Genomic DNA, 19,942 nt, shown 5'->3' with positions numbered 1-19,942 from the left:
TCAGTGGAGGTCCCCCAGCTGTGGAACACCCTCCCTAATGAAATCAGATCTGCCCCCCTCCCTTCTATCCTTTAAAGCAAGGGTCCTCAAACTAAGGCCCAGGGGCCAGATGTGGCCCTCCAAGGTCATTTTCCCGGCCCTCGCTCAGGGTCAACCTAAGTCTGAAATGACTTGAAAGCACAACAACAACAATCCTATCTCATCAGCCAAACGTAGGCCCACACTTCCCATTGAAATACTAATAATTTTATATTTGTTAAAATTATTCTTCATTTTAATTATATATATATATATTTAAGTGGGGTTTTTTTGCACTACAAATAAGATATGTGCAGTGTGCATGGGAATTCATTCATGTTTTTTCGAATTATAATCCGGCCTTCCAACAGTTTGAGGGACGATGACCTGGCCCTCTGTTTAAAAGGTTTGAGGACCCCTGTTTTAAAGCATGGTTGTGCTTTAAAAGGCATTCAAGCAGTAGATGAAGCAACACAAATTACAGTGATTTACTTGACTGAAAATGGACAGATCTGGATTATAACTTGAACTTGCGTAATTTTAATTGGATGTTTTTTTATATTTGATAATTTAACTATTTGTTTAAATGTAAACTGTTACTATAATTGTCTTTGTTTGGGCATCTAATGGTTGCCAGTTGTGAGGCTGCCCTGAGTCCCCCTCCAGGGGTGAGAAGGACGGGATATAAATGTATGAAATAAATATATAATATTAAATAAGGAAGATCCTCAGGTGATATTGCCTAAGTCTGGATGGACCAACAAAAGCTGAGCAAGTGAGACCTTCTACCTGCTATCTCAGATTTTGCATGTGGAAACTGACTGGCACAACCTGGAGATCACAACCAGATTTATTTATTTATCGTGTCAGGAGCGAACCAAAACTGTTGTATTGCATTAAAAACAAACAAACAAACATACAAACAAAACACAAAGTTTGCAGACTTGGTATTCTATTAAATGTCCTTTGACCAGTAGTTGGCCACTTGGAGTGCCTCTGGTGTTGCTGCAAGAAGGTCCTCCATCACAACCAGATGCCATGAAGACATCTGCCCTTGCACTTTGCTACTCTGCTGCTGAGTACACATGTCCAGTGTGGAATACATCTCATCAGGTTAAAAAGATGGATGTGTCTCTTAATGAGACATGCTGCATTATCACAGGATGCCTACACCCCACACCACTGGAGAAATTATACTGTTTAGCCGGTATTGCATCACCTGACATCCGTTGGGAAGTAAGAAAGGAGATTCCATCTGAACATGAGGAACAACTTCCTGACTGTGAGAGCTCTTCAGCAGTGGAACTCTCTGCCCCGGAGTGTGGTGGAGGCTCCTTCCTTGGAGGCTTTTAAACAGAGGCTGTATGGCCATCTGTTGGGGGTGCTTTGAATGCAATATTCCTGCTTCTTGGCAGGGGGTTGGACTGGATGGCCCATGAGGTCTCTTCCAACTCTATGATTCTATGATTCTAAGTAGCAGCCTGTAAGGAAAGGACCAAGGCATTGACATCTCTGGCCCTTTCTCTGTTTGGATATCAGCCAGCAAGCCAACACCTTAAATCAAGAAACACCTTCCTAAGATCCACAGAGATACTTGCAAGAACACCTCAGCAAGCAAGAGTCCAGAAGTGGCAGGCTAAAACCAGGAACTTCAACCAATGGCTGATCCCAGATGAGAAACTCTCTCCTGGGCACACAGAAAATTGGGTGATTTGGAAGGTGCTGAACAGACTGTGCTCTGGCACCACGAGGTGCAGAGCCAACCTTAAGAAATGGGGCTACAAAGTCGAGTCTGCAACATGTGAGTGTGGAGAAGAGCAAACCACAGACCTCCTACTACAATGCAACCTGAGCCTGGCTACATACACAATGGGGGAACCTCCTTATAGCGACACCACAGGCACTCCCAAGTGGCCAGCTTCTGGTCAAAGGACATTTAGTCCAATGCCAAGTTTTTAACTTGGTTTGTGTTTTAAATACATTATAACTGTTTTCTCAATTTTCTTCTGACATAATAAATAAATAATCAGGCTTTGTAGACTCTGCTTCCCTCGGACCCTTTTCCATTTCTCACATTCATTACAAGTCCAACCCTAGATGCCAAAAGTCTGCTTATAAGGAGTTGGACCAGATGGCCCTTGCAGTCCCCTCCATCACTATACAGTAGTTCTATGATTGTTTGGATATATCTCACCAAGAAACCCTCTGGGTAGGATCATATTGTCGGAATTGTTCTTGCAAGTACATAACAATAGCAGGAAAGCAGCAGATGCAAGCCTGACCTTTTCCCTACAGGATGCCATTTCATTCAAAATCTCTCCTTCTCCCCAAGCTGTTTTTATATGCATCTTTCCTCCCACAAAGAGCTGGGAAAAGATTCTTGTAGGGATGTGGGGGATTGGTCCACTATAGCACAGGTTAATTCCTCCCTTTACTACCACTACTACTATGCTAAAAGTAAAGAGCCCATTCCTGCTGCATTAAAATCAAGTAATTCGCCACGTGTTTTCTGCATAACAGTTTTGATTTAAGACACTGTATTCGTTTACATTCTTGCCTCCACCAGGAATTGTCTAGAAAACTTTGGAAAGACAACTGCTTCCTAACTGCAGTCTCCACTCCATTTATATATTGTGAATCTAACCATGATCCATTTTATAGGTTTATTGGAGGGATAAATAATGATTTGATCTGATATCAGAAGGGTCCTTCCAGCACTAGGATTCTAGGGTGTTACTCTATGGCAGGCAGGGGCAAACTTTGGCCCTCCAGGTGTTTTAGACTTCAACTCAAATTCTTAGCATTGTCTGAATGCCAGATCACCATGTCCCAAAGTGGTTACTCTATTCCCAACTCAAGAATGGAAAATTGAATGTTGGTGGACAGGAAAATAGATTTAAAGATGAGCTTAAAGCCAACCTTTTTAAAGGTTGGCTTTAAGCTCATTTTTAAATCTATTTTCCTGGCATAGACACTGAGAACTGGGAAGCCCTGGCTCTTGAGAACTCTAACTGGAAGTCAGCTGTGACCAGCAGTGCTGCAGAATTCAAAGAGGAACGAATGGAGGACAAAAGGGAGAAACGTGCCAAGAGGAAGGCGCATCAAGCCAACCCTGACCAGAATCGCCTTCCACTTGGAAACAAATGTCCTCACTATGGAAGAACATGCAGACCAAGAATAGGTCTCCACAGCCACCTACGTATCCACAGCCAAGACACTACACTTGGAGGACCATCATCCTCAAGCTATGAGGGATCACCTAAGTATGGAGCTTTTAGTCACCTGTGATGCCAAGAATCTATTATATCAAATGGGTGACAAAGGAGGTTGTAACAATGGCTTCCACTCAGTCAATCATATGCCATACCTGACTTCCAGGTGCAGAACCAATAAGCAGCGGTCAGCCATTTCCTGGAAAGATCGGGCCAGTTCAGTGAGGGTCTGCATGATCTGGTCGGATACGGGCGGGAGATCCGTGTTGGCATGCCCATCTTGGCCAGGTGATGCTATAGTATAGACAAAAGAGAAACAGGAATGCCATTAGTGTCAATTCACAGCAGTGGCACCTCCAAAACATCTTGCAAATTGCCAGTCAATTTACTGTCTTGTGAGGTCACAACCTTTGAGGATGCCTGCCATAGATACTGGCGAAACGTCAGGAGAGAATGCTTCTAGAACATGGCCATACAGCCTGAAAAACCTACAACAACCCAATTTACTGTCTGTGATAAGTGAGGATGACAATTAGGACACATCTCAGTAAAAGTCTGCTTGAAAAGGCAGTTTTCCTTCATTTTCTTTTTCCATCGTGAATTGGATGTTTGGGTGGATGCTGTTGAGATGGTCCAGGAACAGGTTTAGTTCTTCTTCTCCATGACTCCAAATGGCGAAGGTGTCATCCACAAAATCCCACTATATGGTTCAGATATGTGGATGACACCTTCACCATGACCAGCACTTTGTATTTAGTTTGGAAGCAGACCGGCAGCCAGTGGAGTGACTAACTTTCTCCAGCTGATTTCTTTCTGCTTTTTTCTGCCCACTGATGAATTTTTGAGCCATTGGTCCAATTCTCTTTGTATTCATGATGCCAATGACATGGGAATCACCAGTCACCATTGTACCATTAGCCTCAATGTTAACTATGAAGCTTTATTTTGTCACTAGCTGTCCCCTGCCACGCATTGCTGTGGCCCAGTCTGTTGAACTGGAAAATAAAGTAATGAGAAACTGTTGGTTTCTAATATATGTAATTTCTTTATGCTTGTGGGTAAACAGTATTTCTTGTTGTTTCTTTGTCAGTGTTGATGTGGAGAGTGTCTGGTTTGCCCACCTTGGAACATGCAACATATCATTGTCCTTATTTAAGGGTCCCTTTCAAATCTATGATACTATATCGCTGTGTGTGTGAATCATATTTATCTATCTATATATCAAAGGCTGGATGGCTCTTTGTCAGGAGGGCTTTGACTACGCTTTCTTGCCCTGGTGAAGGGAGTTGGACTGGATGGCCTTAAGTATTTTCTGTTGGTCATGTGGGATCTGTGTGGGAAGTTTGTCCCCATTCTGTCATTGGTGGGGTTCAGAATGCTCTTTGATTGTAGTTGAACTGTGAATCCCAGTGACTACAACTCCCAAATGTCAAGGTCTATTTTCCTCAAACTCCATCTGTGTTCATATTTGGGTGTATTGAGTGCTTGTGCCAAGTTTGGTCCAGATCCATCATTGTTTGGGTCCACAATGCTCTCTGGATGTAGGTGAACTACAACTCCCAAACTCAGGGTCAATGCCCATCAAACCCTTCCAGTATTTTCTGTTGGTCATGGGAGTTCTGTGTGCCAAGTTTGGTTCAATTCCATCGTTGGTGGAGTTCAGAATGCTCTTTGATTGTAGGCGAACTATAAATCCCAGCAACTACAACTCCCAAATGAGAAAATCAATTTTTTTGAGTGAAGGACATACATTGGGTTGTTAGGTGTCTTGTGCCCAAATTTGGTGTCAATTCATCCAGTGGCTTTTGAGTTCTGTTAATCCCACAAACGAACATTACATTTTTATTTATATAAGATAATGAGAAATAGAAAACGGACGCAAACGTTCAGGTAAGAAGGATTTTCAGGACTCCATCTTTGTTTCCATTGTCACAGTTAGAGCACATCCCACAACTGTCTGTTTTTTTTGTGTGTGGCTAGTGTGAAGGTCAGCAGTTTTATCTAACAGGACTGATTTGAGAGGTGGGTTCTCAGTCAATGAACATTTCTTTCTTCTCAGCTTTAAATGCGATTACAATGACCTGTTCTGACAAACCGAGGAGTGATTCATTCTGGCAAAGTGAAGGGGGCAAAAATTAAGTCATTGCATTGGTTGTCAACCACAATTTCAATCATCTTGTTACTTGAAGCCATGGCAGCCGTGCCTCTTGAAAGACAGTGCCTTGCAAATCAATGGATGCAAATGACAAGACCTCAGGAATAGGGAGCAAAACTTGAAGGGCTCCCAACTCTCTCTTTCTCTCTAACCAACATATATGAAATGCTGCAGCCAATCAAGGCCCATTGTGAAAAATCTTTGGCCCATTTCGTGATTGAACTGAATGCCGGGGAAGACTTTTGAATGGTTTAATAGCAGTGGGAGGAAAAAATCAATTTGGAGTTTCAAACTGGTTTGGTTGCAAAGTGAGGAGAACTTTCTGTGTTTCAAAAAGTGAAAAGGAGCCAGTTTCTACATGCACACAAACTCCGTATGTGGATACTTCCTGATGCAATTTTGGCACTCTCAACAAGGGAAGCAAAGGGTGGCTTTACTTTTAGCAGACAGAGTTATGACAGAACCATATCCATCTCAAATTCAAGTAGACGGCACACTTTCTGGAGACCCTCTGTTTGTTGTATTGTCGAAGGCTTTCATGGCTGGAATCACTAGGTTCTTGTGGTTTTTTTTGGGCTATAGGGCCATGTTCTAGAGGCAATTTTTTTCCTGACGTTTCGCCTGCATCTATGGCAAGCATCCTCAGAGGTAGTGAGGTCTGTTGGAACTAGGAAAAAGGGTTTATATATCTGTGGAATGGCTGGGGTGGGGCACAGAGCTCTTCTCTGCTGGAGCTAGGTGTGAATGTGAATTAGGTACTAATGAAGGTGGTCAGTTGAAACATTCACGCCTAGCTCCAGCAGAGAATATTCACCCCTAGCCCAACTGATAAAAGTCCTTTGTCTCACCCTGGTCATTCCACAGATATATAAACCCATTGTCCTAATTCCAACAGATCTCACTACCTCTGAGGATGCTTGCCATAGATGCAGGCGAAACGTCAGGAAAAAATGCCTCTAAAACATGGCCATATAGCCCGAAAAAACCCACAAGAACCCTCTGTTTGTGTTTCTCCTCCTTGGAGATCATTGTAAGGTTGCTACAAGTGGGGAAGGACTTAAAGAGAGAGTTGCCCCAAAGGTATCCGTTTTGTTATCTTGGGGTCTAAGGAGAGTTCATACCTGATTTGCTCTGAGACCCATTTATTTGTTTTTCTAGCACCAAGATGTCCGTAGAACTGGGTTGGTGTAGGTTTTTCAGGCTGTATGGCCATGTTCTAGAAGTATTATCTCCTGATGTTTCGCCTGCATCTATGGCAAACATCCTCAGAGGATGTGAGATCTGTTGGAGTTAGGAAAATTGGGTTTATATATCTCTGGAATGTCCATGGTGGGAAAAAGAACTCTTGTCTGTTGGAGATAAGTGTGAATGTTTCAGCTGGCCATCTTGATTAGCATTTGATGGCTTGGCAGTTGTTTGGTGTGGCTTGTTACTGCCTGGGGGAATCTTTTGTTGAGAAGTGATTAGCTGTTACTGATTGTTTCATCTCTGTTGATTTGCTGTTATAATTTTAGAGGTTTTTTTAATACTGGTAGCCAGATTTTGTTCATTTTCATGGTTTCCTCCTTCTTGTTGAAATTGTCCACATGCTTGTGGATTTCAGTGGCTTCTCTGTGTAGCCTGACATGGTGGTTGTGAGAGTGGTCCAGCATTTCTGTGTTCTCAAATAATATGTTAGGTCCAGGTTGGTTCCTCAGGTGCTCTGCTATGGCTGACTTCTCTGGTTGAAGTAGTCTGCAGTGCCTTTCATGTTCCTTGATTCGTGTTTGGGAAATGCTGCTGTGTTTGGTGTTCCCTCTGTAGACTTGTCCACAGCTGCATGGTATACGGTAGACTCCTGCAGAAGCGAGAGGATCCCTCATGTCCTTTGTTGAGCATAGCATTTGTTGGATTTTCTTGCTGGGTCTGTAGATAGTTTGTATGTTGTGTTTCCTCATCAGCTTCCCTCTGCAGTCAGTGGTTCCCTTGATGTATGGCAAGAACACTTTTCCTCTGGGTGGATCTTTGTCTTGACTCTCGTGGTTTGTTCTCGGTCTTGCAGCTCTTCTGATGTCTGAGGTAGAGTATCCATTGGCCTGTAAAGCCCAATTTAGGTGGTTGAGTTCATCTTGGAGGAGGTGGGGTTTGCAGATTCTTTTTGTACAGTCCGCCAGGGCTTTAATTGTGCTTTTTTTTTTTTACTCTCCTCCAGCAGCACATTTTGAATGAGTTCTTTTTCTTCCTCTCAACTTTTTTCCAGTCCAGCTTTTTTAACTAGACACAATAATGAGGAACACGATTGCACTGAGTATCCTAGCTTTAGTATTCAATGATATAACTTTATACTTTCTGATCATGTCCAGTTTCTGATCATGTTCTTTTCTAGCTGCTCTATTCAACTCTGGTCAGCCACTGGATAGAGAAAAATATGAAGGGGGAAGACATACTCTCTTTTGCTTCAAGGAGCGAAATGTCTTGGGAAAAACCTCATGCCTTTGAGCCTTTTGAAGAGCTCTTGAAAAATCAAAAGACATGCACATCTTTGTGGCATTTTGGTTGATTCTTGTAAAATTGGATGAGGGTTGGACTGGATGGCTCATGTGACCTTTTTCAACTGTATGGCACTAAGTTTTCCAGCTGAGTAGGTTTTTGTGCCTGGGATTTGCATAACTTGTTAGGGCATGTAAGAAATCTATTAGTGATCATGTGTTAACTGAAAATGCAAAGCACATAGCTGATTGGTTGGGCTATGCCCGGGGAGCTAGCTGAGCCTGGGAGTTTTGGCAACAGTTACATTTTTAGGCTTGAGCTGTGCAGGAGCTTGCATGGAGAGAGAGAGAGAGAGAGAGAGAGAGAGAGAGAGAGAGAGAGAGAGAGAGTTCTTGCTTCATGAGCTGCTGGAAGGAGATCTTCCACATGTACACTGAAAGACCATTTAAATATCTCTCAAAAGGACATTGTGAGAGTCGATGCAACTGAAGAAGCAAAGACCACCAGCATTGAAGCGATGGTCCTCCACCATCAACTTTGCTGGACCGGCCACGTTGTCCGAATGCCCGATCACCGTCTCCCAAAGCAGTTGGCTCTACTCGAACTCAAGAATGGAAAATTGAATGTTGGAGGACAGCAAAAGAGATTTAAAGATGGGCTCAAAGCCAATCTTAAAAACTCTGGCATAGACACTGAGAACTGGGAAGCCCTGGCCCTTGACCACTCTAGCTGGAGGTCAGCTGTGACCAGCAGTGCTGTAGAATTTGAAGAGGCAAGAATGGAGGGCAAAAGAGAGAAATGTGTCAAGAGGAAAGCGCGTCAAGCCAACCCCGACCGGGACCGCCTTCCGTCTGGAAATCGATATCCTCACTGCGGGAGAACATGTGGGTCAAGAATAGGGCTCCACAATCAGCTACGTACCCACTGCCAGGATACCGAATTTGAAGGACAATCTTAGTTGCACAACAAGGGATCGCCTAAGTAAGTAAGTAAGTAAGTAAGTAAGTAAGTAAGTAAGCAATGCAACTGATCACATGATTGCATATATGTTGCTCTGCATTATAAAGAGTAAACTCCTTGCGTTTAGTCCTGGGGTTGCCTTTGAAGACTGTTCGGAAACTTCAAGTAGTCCAACGAGCAGCATCCAAGTTACTTACTGGAGCGACATACAGGGAACACCCCCCCCCCCCTCTTGCTGTACCAGCTCCATTGGCTACCAGTCCACTTCCGAGCACAATTCAAAGTGCTGGTCTTGGCCTATAATGCCCTATACCAGTGTTTCTCAACCTGGGGGTCAGGACCCCTGAGGGGGTCGTGAGGGGATGTCAAAGGGGTCGCCAAAGACCATCAGAAAACATAGTATTTTCTGTTGGTCATTGGGATTCTGTGTGGGAAGTTTGACCCAATTCTATTGTTGGTCGAGTTCAGAATGCTCTTTGATTGTAGGTGAACTATAAATCCCAATAACTACAACTCCCAAATGTCAAGGTCTATTTTCCCCAGACTCCACCAGTGTTCACATTTGGGCATATTGAGTATTCATGCCAAGTTTGGTCCAGATCCATCATTGCATGAATCCACAGCACTCCTCTGGATATAGGTGAACTACAACTCCCAATCTCAAGGTCAATGACCACAAAACCCTTCCAGTGTTTTCTAATCGTCATGGGAGTTCTGTGTGCCAAGTTCGGTTCAATTCCATCATTGGTGGAGTTCAGAATGCTCTTTGATTATTGGTGAACTATAAATCCCAGCAACCATAAATCCCAGCAACCACAACTCCCAAATTACAAGATCAATCCTCCCCCAACCCCACTAGCATTCAGATTTGGGTATATTTGGTTTTTCTGCTCAATTTAGTCCAGTGAATGAAAATACATCCTGCATATCGGATATTTACATTACGATTTATAAAGTAGTAAAATGACAGGTATCAAGTAGCAACAAAAACAATATTATGGTTGGGGGTCACCACAACATATGGAATTGCATTAAGGGGTCACGGCATTAGCAAGGTTGAGAACCACTGCCCTATACGGTTCTACATCCTCCCTTGTAGTTTAATATCTTCCGGGGAGGTCTTGTTCTCGGTCCTGCCAGCCTCGCAAGTGTGCTTGGCGGGGAAGAGGGACAGGGCCTTCTTGACGGTGGCCCCACACCTGTGGAACTCGCTCCCTAGCGAGATCAGGTTGGCTTCTTCCCTCCTTTCTTTTTTGGAAGAAGGTTAAGTCATGACTCTGGGAGCAGGCCTTTGGACAGAAAGCATGACAGCACTTTGGAAGTTGAATTGGACTGGAATTGGCTATATGGTTGATGACAATGTTTTAAACGTGTTTTTAACTTAATACTTTACTTACTGTGGTAAACTGTTGTTATATGTGTTTATATTGTATTATGTCGCAGCATCGAATTGTTGCCGGTTTGTAAGCCACCCTGAGTCCCCCCTCGGGGGTTGAGAAGGGCGGGATAGAAATGTTGGGAAAAAAAATATTTTCTTTACTGATCGTCTGCGTAGCATATTTTCTTTCTATGGCAAGACAGTGTGTGAGCCGATAAAATGTGAACTACGTGCGATTTTCATTACGCTTGATGAATGCAAAGCTGGGGTGAAAATTGCTGGAAGAAACATTAACAACCTCAGATATGCAGATGACACCACTCTGATGGCCGAAAGCGAGGAGGAGCTGAGGAGCCTTCTAATCAAGGTGAAAGAAGAAAGCGCAAAAGCCGGGTTGCAGCTAAACATAAAGACAACCAAGATTATGGCAACAAGAATGATTGACAACTGGGAAATAAAGGGAGAAAATGTGGAGGCCGTGAAAGACTTTGTATTTCTAGGCGCAAAGATGACTGCAGACTGCAGCCAGAGATGACGCAGACTGCAGCCAGGAAATCAGAAGACGCTTCCTTCTTGGGAGGAGAGCAATGTCCAGTCTCGATAAAATAGTAAAGAGTAGAGACATCAGACTGGCAACAAAGATCCATTGCCTAGTCAAAGCCATGGTATTCCCTGTAGTAACCTACGGATGTGAGAGCTGGACCTTAGGGAAGGCTGAGCGAAGGAAGAGGGATGCTTTTGAGCTGTGGTGTTGGAGGAAAGTTCTGAGAGTGCCTTGGACTGCGAGAAGATCCAACCAGTCCATCCTCCAGGAAATAAAGCCCGACTGCTCACTGGAGGGAAGGATACTAGAGACAAAGTTGAAGTACTTTGGCCACATCATGAGGAGACAGCAAAGCCTAGAGAAGGCAATTATGCTGGGGAAAGTGGAAGGTAAAAGGAAGAGGGGCCGACCAAGGGCAAGATGGATGGATGGCATCCTTGAAGTGACTGGACTGACCTTGAAGGAGCTGGGGGTGGTGACGGCCGGCAGGGAGCTCTGGCGTGGGCTGGTCCATGAGGTCATGAAGAGTCGGAGACGACTGAACAAATGAACTACAACAACACGTGCGATTTTCATTACGCAACATACTTCCTTGAACAAGTGGTGTAAAGCACCGTCCTGGGCATCTCAGCTGGAATGGCAACCCCATCTTGCCAAGGAGCTTACACCACATGCTTGGTTTTTAATTGATGTTTCCCGGACTCTGCCTAACCTGCTTCCAACCTCAGGGGCTGAAGAAGAAGAAGGAGGAGAAGGGAAGAGCCTGGCTGATGAATAGACTGAGCCAGAGAGGTGGAAAGAAGTCTCCCCAGGTATTGAAGAAGGTGGATGACATGTTAACAACAGAGAAAGCTGTTCCCCTTCCAGCGCTGAGAGGAGGGACCCATAAATCTCCGCAGCTAAGTACAGGCAGGCAGGAGCTAGTGTTCAAGGCGAGAGGGAGCAAGAGAAGGAGGGCCAGCCCAGCCGGAAAAAAGCCCGACAATCTCATTTGCGAGGAGTGGCGATAAGCCAGGCTGGGGCGGTGGCCCCCATCCGTTCAGTAAACACTAATGATTGGGCGAGTGCCGACTGTCACCAGTGATAAAGAGCCGGCTAAACACTCTATTAGTTTTTCATTTTGCGAATTAATGTTCGCCATGGCGTGTGTGTATGTGTGTGTGTGTGTGTACACTTGCTGGCTAATGAATTGTCTCGTTAGAACTGCCTGGGGTGCTCCTCAGCTGCCTCTGCTGGCAGGCATAAATTTCGCAAAGAAATTAGCACTTTTTAAAAAGGCAATAATTCCTTGAATGGGGATGAGGGGGGCCGACGAGAGAGAGAGCGAGCGAGCTTTGATTTCCATTTCCTTCCTGCAAACATACAGCTTGGGGGACACAGATCACTCTGTACAGGGTGAACAGGCTCTGGGAGAAAAACAGTTGCACAGAGAAGACATAAAATACAAACAGAGAACGCCATGGATCAAGGAAATTAATGCGCAGGATGCGTGAAAGGGCGCACTCAGAGCTCGCTTCCTGACTCAAGCCACTGCATGCGGGCACATAGATCTGAAGAATAACAAAACAATATGATACGTAACACCCACTTCCTTTTTAAAAATTGAGCTTCTTTCAGTTGCCGAGCTTGTTACAAACCTCCATGGTATGTTATGCATCATATAACGGAGGCAAGCAAGCTCTCCCTCGGAATAACTCGGAAATAATGAGAGTGCTTTGGAAAACATTGGAGAGAACTTGGGTTACTTTCTGAATCTACTGGAGTAGTTCTGTCATCTTCCCAAGGCAAGGAAGGGAGCAGACATGTGCAGTGTGTCCAGGAGGCCCACTTGCTCCATATATGGCCAAATTTCTGACCCAAAGTGACCACTGGGAGTGGCTGCCCTGCCTTCTGGTAGTTTCACCCTTTCACTCCATTTGTGGGGCTTTGGCCCCAGAATGGGATTTTTTGTTAAGCTGGGTGGCTACCTTCTGTTGAAAAAAAGTCAAGGATTGGCCTTTAAAAAGAGCGGAGCATGTGCTTCAAAGGCAACAAGACAACCAACTGCAACCCCAATATTTGGGGCAGACATTTTTTTTATCTTTTCTATCCCTGCTCGGAGCCCTCGGTGGCGCAGTGGGTTAAAGCACTGAGCTGCTGAGATTGTTGATTGAAAGGTCGCAGGTTCGATTCCGGGGAGCAGTGTGAGCTTCCGCTGTCAGCCCTAGCTTCTGCCAACCTAGCAGTTCGAAAACATGCAAATGTGAGTAGATCAATAGGTACCGCTCCGGCGGGAAGGTAACGGTGCTCCATGCAGTCATGCCGGCCACATGACCTTGGAGGTGTCTACGGACAACGCTGGCTCTTCGGCTTAGAAATGGAGATGAGCACCACACCCCAGAGTCAGACATGACTGGACTTAATGTCAGGGGACTACCTTTACCTTTATCCCTGCTCTCGTTACTGCCGTCATCACAAGTACGTTTGGCGGAGACGAGAGACAGGGCCTTCTCGGTGGTGGCCCCTTGGATGTGGAACGCCCTCCCTATAGATATTAGATCGGCCATCTCCCTTTTAACATTCCAGAAAAAAGTCAAGACGTGAGTTTTTGAACAAGCGTTTGCAAATGCAGAGTAACTGACACAGGAAAATGGAACGACTAGACATTGAGTCCGGACAACGTTTTTAACAAGGAGACACTATGAATTTATATCTTATTGATTTGTTTAGTTTTGTTTAGCTGACAAAATCACCATCTGCCAGCTGCAGAAGGCCACCTTACTGGGATCTGCATGCATTATTCGAGGATACATCACACAGTCCTAGACACTTGGGAAGTGTCCGACGTGTGATCCAATTCAACAGCCAGCAGAGTGTCTGCTGTGGACTCATCTTGTTGTGTTTCAAATAATAATAATAATAATAATAATAATAATAATAATAATAATAATGAAGAAGTAGTAGTAGTAGTAGTAGTAGTAGTAGTAGTAGTGGGAAGTTTCCGACATGTGATCCAGTACAACAGCCAGCAGTGTGACTGCTGTGGATTCATCTTGTTGTGTTTCAAATAAGAAGAAGAAGAAGGAGAAGGAGAAGAAGAAGAAGAAGAAGAAGAAGAAGAAGAAGACGACTGTGGCACAAGCCAGTCAAGGTGGTCCCAGTGCTGATCGGCACACTGGGTGCAGTGCCTAAAGACCTTGGCATGCACTTAAACACAATCGGTGCTAACAAAATTACAATCTGCCAGCTGCAAAAGGCCACCTTACTGGGATCTGCACGCATTATTCACTAATACATCACACAGTCCTAAACACCTGGGAAGTGTCTAATGTGTGATCCAATACAACAGCCAGCAGAGTGATCTTGTCTGCTGTGGACTCATCTTCTTGTGTTTCAACAACAACAACAACAATAAAACTACAGACTATGCAGAGAAGCCATTGAAATCCACAAGCATGTGGACAATTTCAACAGAAAGGAAGAAACCATGAAAATGAACAAAATCTGGCTACCAGCATTAAAAAAACTCTAAAATTACAACAGCAAAACAACAGAGGGGAAACAAACAGGCACATAAAATAACTCTCAACAAAAGATTCCCCCCAGGCACTTCTAAGCCATTGAATGCTAATTAAGGTGGGCAGTTGAAACATTCACACCTAGCTCCAGCAGACAAAAGTTCTTTGTCCCACCCTGGTCATTCCACAGATATATAAACCCATTTTTCTTGCTTCCAACAGACCTCACTACCTCTGAGGATGCTTGCCATCGATGCAGGCGAAACGTCAGGAGAAAAATTGCCTCCAGAACATGGCCATATAGCCCGGAAAAACCTACAACAACCCAATAATAAAACTATTTGTATTCCGCCTCCATCTCCCCAAAGGAACTCAGGGCGGCTAACATGGGGCCAAGCCAAGCAATTACAATAAAGCAAAATAAAATACATATAAGACAGACTACAACATCAAATAAAAATGCTTATACAATAACATAATAAGTCAATGAAGTAGCAACAATAACATAATAAATCAGAATATAAAAACAGTACAAGAATTTAAACGAGGGTGAACTGGACCAAGTGGAAGGAATAAAAATTGTAAATACAAATACAACTGCTTTCCTTAGCCGAAGTCTCCATAAATGCTAGATTGCACCCCCAGCTATGTAAGTGGGGGATGATGGGACCTGCATTCCAAGATAGAGGCCTTCAGCTTCTGAAAAGCTGCAGTGCAGAATAGTGAGCAGATTCTTGGCTCCCATGTGATGTTAGAGCAATTATTTGTCACTGAGAGAGAAATAACCATAATTTTATTCATGTCCCGAGGAAGTATTGTCAAATTTGTTAATGGATATTAATTCTGCAGCCTCTCCTCTCCACTGTCTTTTTAAAGAATTACAATACTGATATTAAGCACTGCCACACATATAAATAAAAGCATTGCTGCCACCCAAATGCTCAAGATGACCTTGGGATGTGGAATGGAATCAGAAAGGGATCAGACAGACAAATGAAAAGCTTGTAGGGGAAAAGTAACTTCAAATATCCCAGAGAGCCTGGAGAAAGATATGGAAAGAGGTAACTATATGATATGTCTGTATGCCAGGAGAAAGTATCTTGGATGTGGCCAGAGGGGAGACAACCCTGGACTTAATTCCAAGTGGCATCCGGCGCCTGCTGTGAGACAGAAGGGTTGGTGAAGTGACAGTGGCCAGCGATCATCAAATTCAAGCAATATAGAAGTGGACAGTCACAACAAATCTGATTCCCAAACAGGAAATGTTTATGAAGAAGGAAACTATACGGAACTTTTGGCATTCTAGATGCTTTGGTTCTCACCAGTGTATGGTGAATGCACGCTTATGTGAAAAGGCAGTATGTCGAAAACCAATGAAAGGCACACAACAGCAACATGAAGAAGTTGATGCAAAGTTGTGTTCTGCTGCTACCGAAGAACACACACCAATGGATCAAATGGCAAGAAAAGAGATGCCACCTAATCTTGAGGAAGAACTTCCTGGTGGTAAGAACTATTTGGCAGTAGAAAAATCTATGTCAGCGGGTGAAGAACTCTCCCTTTTTAAAAAAGAGTGCTTAAAAAAGAGGATTAATCACCATTTTGGGGCAATGGGTCAATTTGTTGTTGTTTATTCGTTCAGTCATTTCCGACTCTTCGTAACCTCATGGACCAGTCCATGCCAGAGTTCCCTGTCGGCTGTCACCACCCCCAGTTCCTTCAAGGTCAATCCAGTCAAGGATCCCATCCATCCATCTTGCCCTTGGTGGGCCCCTCTTTCTCTTTCCTTCCATTTTCCCCAGCATCATTGTCTTCTCTAAGCTTTCCTTTCTTCTCATGATGTGGCCAAAGTACTTCAGCTTTTCCTCTACTATCCTTCCCTCCAATGAGCAGTCGGGCAATATGACCTCCATAAATACGGGACTGGTATCCATGGTTTCAGCTACCTTCATTCAACAAATATGTCCTCTCTTGGAATTTTCTAGGTCTTACAGATGATTCTGTAGTATGCTTTTATTGGAAGGTATCATAAAGTTAAACTGGAGGAACCAGCAAATGGCAAGAGATGATACCTCTAAGAATATTTAGATCCTCCAGGGTGACTCTCTGTAGGGTTCTGCTGGAAGTAATGCATTTCAGCAGGGTTTGCTTTCATCTTGGTTTCATGGTATGTTCAGAAATGTATCCCTGCACATATGACGGACATGTTCCTTCATGTCAAGGGGTTGGAGTAGATGGCCCTTGCGGTTCCTTCCATCTTAATAATTCTTTGATTCAGTAGTGACAACTAGATGCAGAACTTGTTCTCTGAAGGCACCTTCCAGATAGGATGATTGTCAGAGCAGCTACTTCTGTCTAAAACATGTACAGGATGAATACGAGGGTTGAATGAAAAGTAATGCCTCCACCTTCGTTACTTGGGTTTGGATGGGAATATTTTAATAAATCAAATGCAGAAATAATCCTTAGAATGTGCTCTTTAACTACCACTATTCACTTTTCCACATAATCATCAGACAATTGGATATATTTCTGCCAACGATGAATAAGTTTTCTGAAGCCGCCACGGAGGAAGTCAACACTCTGTTTCCGCAGCCAGTGTCTCACAGTTCTCTCAACGTCTTCATCAGAATGAAGCATAATGATGTCCCCGCATATCTTCTTTCATTATCGGGAACGGATGGAAGTCAGACTGTGCTAAATCGGGACTGTATGGAGGATGTCATATGGCGGTGAGTTCCAGTCTGTGCGCTTTCATTTCAGGCGTCAGCATCCTGGGTACCCATCATGCACAGATCTTCCAATAGCCAAGCAAGCAATAATGTGACCCACACATTCTTGTGAAATGCCGATTATGCTTGAATTTTCTCTCTGAGTGATACGATGATCATCCTGAATCAATCTGTCAACCTTTTGCTTGTGAAACTTGGTGGTTGTCACAAGATGTCCAACTCTTTGTTTGTCACACAAGTCAGATGTTCTCACCTCAACGTCTTTAAACTTACTCACTCAATGACGCACATACTCAAATCAACACAATCACCATAAATAGCTTGCATTCTCTGTTGAATCTCCTTTGGGGTGACACCTTCTGCTGTCAAGAATTCAATGACTGCACGTTGCTTAAGTCGCATTGACCGACCGTCTGCACAGGGTTCCATACTTTGCACTTTAACAACACAACCATTCAATGCTAAGGCTTCCCGCCAAAATGGAACTGTAGAGGAGAGTCTACTGAAAAAGCCAGTACCTGCTGCATACCAGTACTGCCATCTGCTGAGGAATTACAAAGGTGGAGGCATTACTTTTCATTCAAACCTCGTATTTTCTGTATATATCCTAAGTGCATCTCGACTGAATGCAGTTTGTCACCTCTTCAACTGCTATGGCCCAATGGTATGGAATCATGGGAGTTGTAGTTTGGTGAGGCACCAGCACTCTTTGGCAGAGAAGGCTAAAGATCTTCATCCTAGAACAATCTTTTTTTGACCAGGGGCCACTCTCCAATATTAGTACCAAAAGGGTTATGAATCCTTTTTTGGTCGACTTCAGATTTGGTTTGGTTATTTGGGATGCTGATTCAGAAAATTGCATTGGATAGACTACTTCAGCTCTAGTTTCTGATACAGAACATATTCCATCCAGTAGTTGTCATCTCCTCATCCACAGAAAACCATATTTAAGAGGGTTTTGTGAGACCAGTCGCTCTCACTGCAATGGTGTAGAGCCGTGGATCATATTGGTCCATGGATATGTGGTCCATATCCATGGACCACAGGTTGGGAACTACTGTCCTAGAATATAGGATGCAGGTCTATTTATAACATCATCCAAGAAAATAACCCCTTGCTAGTTCAAGTACATCTTGGAAACCATTGTACATTCATCTCAGGAAAATGTTTCTCTCCAATGTCCTGCCAGTTATACAGCCTGGTTGTCCTTTGATTTAAGAACACACCGTTTTAATTGCAGCTTTGCTATGGTATACGGTCCCAATATTTTGTACAGAATGGGGAAACAAAATAACTTCAAACAAAATATTATAAACGGGACATCACAGCTTCAACCAAAATGAGCTTCTAAATGGAAACTCTTAGTCTTGCAAGTTGGATATTACTTTGCTTAACCCTAATTTGTTTCACTTCCCATTAGACTGACTACCCTGAGGGGATTTTCCCCTTTTCCCTCAAGCCCCGGCATCTTTTATTAATACATAATTTGGTTTCAAGCCAGAATCAAATATTCTTTAGTGTTTTGCTTGACCTCAAACAGTTATATCCAGTCCTAATGAATGTTAGTGTTTCATTACGGCAATAAATGTGGGTTTTAAGAGGAGTTTTATGTGTTTTCCCCACCATTCCCAAATGTAAATCACCTCTTACTATTTTACGCTAATAAATTCCAAGGGCTTTTTATTCTCTTGTCAAATTTCTGTTCCACGGACAGTGCAAGACGGACCGAAAGCTCTCAGGGGCAGATGATAAATCTTACACACTTGCATTAATTTTTTCTTGAAGCTGAAAGCATTGGGCCAGCGTTTTCCTCTCAAGTCTACCGAAATGACCAGGTATGTACTCTGGCTACCTTGCCTCACCCTTGTGCCTTTTAAATTAACCCCTTGACAGAGCCAAGCGACACATAGTCTATATTTCCTCTTGAACTTCCTAACTAAAAATGATCACAATGGGCCCCGCCCATTGTGTTCAATTATTGTGATTTTATATTGTACTAGCTGTACCCGCCACGCTTTGCTGTGGCCAACCTTCCCTCTTTCTCTCCTTCTTTCCCTCCTTCCTTCACTCCCTCTTTCCTTCCTTCCCATCTTTCCTTCTCTTCTTCCTTCCTTCGTATCTCCTTCCTTCCCCCTTTTTCTTTCTCTTCTGCTGTCTTCTTCTCTTTTCTTCCTTCTCTCTTTCCTTCCCTTCCTCTTTCTCTACATCTTCCCCCCTTCCTTCGCTCCCACTTTCCTTCCTTCTTTCCCTTTTTCTTTCCTTTTCTCCTTCCTTCCTTCTCTAACTTTCCTTCCTTCCCCTTTTCTTTCCCTCACTCTTTCTCTCCTTTCTTCCTTCTCTCTTTCCTCCCTTCTTTCTCTCTTTGCTTCCACGCTTCCTTCTCCCTTTCCTGCTTTCCCTCCCCTTTTCTCTTTCTTTCTTTCTTTTCTCCCCTTCCCTCCCTCCCTCTTTCTTCTCTTTTTTTCTGTATTGTCATTTACCTTTTCATCATTTAGCTTTTGGGGTCTTTTTAAGTCCCTTCTGCTGTGTTTTTCAGTGTTTTTATGATTGTAGGACATACATTGGGTTTTTAGGTGTATTGTGTCCAAATTTGGTGTCAATTCTCCCAGTGGTTTTTTAGTTCTCTTAGTCCCACAAACGAACATTACATTTTTATTTATATAGATTTTGTGTTTACTTTTTTTGTATTATTATTTTATTGCTGTATTTTTGTTGTATATTTGCTTTGTTGTAATTGGCCTTATGTATGCCATCCCGAGTCCCCTTGGGGATATGGTGGTGAGGTATAAATAAAGATTATCATCATCATCATCATCATCATCATTATTATCATTATTATTATCAATGGTAAGAGAAGTGAAGTTTGCCCACATTTCAGGATTCAATTTGACTCTAGTATAATGTCAATATTATTCTAGATTGCATCAATAAGAGTACAGACTCTAGAAGGAAGTCATCGTCCCACTCTATTCCACAT

The 19,942-nt window shown here is 43.4% G+C and overlaps 1 protein-coding gene across 1 annotated transcript in view; it reads right to left on the bottom strand.

The window, feature by feature from the left end:
- The window catches only part of EXOC4 (exocyst complex component 4), a 579,446-nt gene that overhangs the window by 45,796 nt on the left and 513,708 nt on the right, over window positions 1–19,942 (bottom strand). The window contains exon 15 of the mRNA XM_060776413.2: window positions 3,386–3,524. Coding sequence (XP_060632396.2) covers window positions 3,386–3,524 — 139 coding nt within the window. The remainder of the gene's footprint in view (window positions 1–3,385; window positions 3,525–19,942) is intronic.

Source organism: Anolis sagrei, chromosome 5 (assembly GCF_037176765.1).
Source record: "Anolis sagrei isolate rAnoSag1 chromosome 5, rAnoSag1.mat, whole genome shotgun sequence".
Taxonomy (NCBI): Eukaryota; Metazoa; Chordata; class Lepidosauria; order Squamata; family Dactyloidae; genus Anolis; species Anolis sagrei.
Note: the sequence above shows the minus strand (reverse complement) of the source record. Positions and strands in the feature narration are given on the sequence as shown.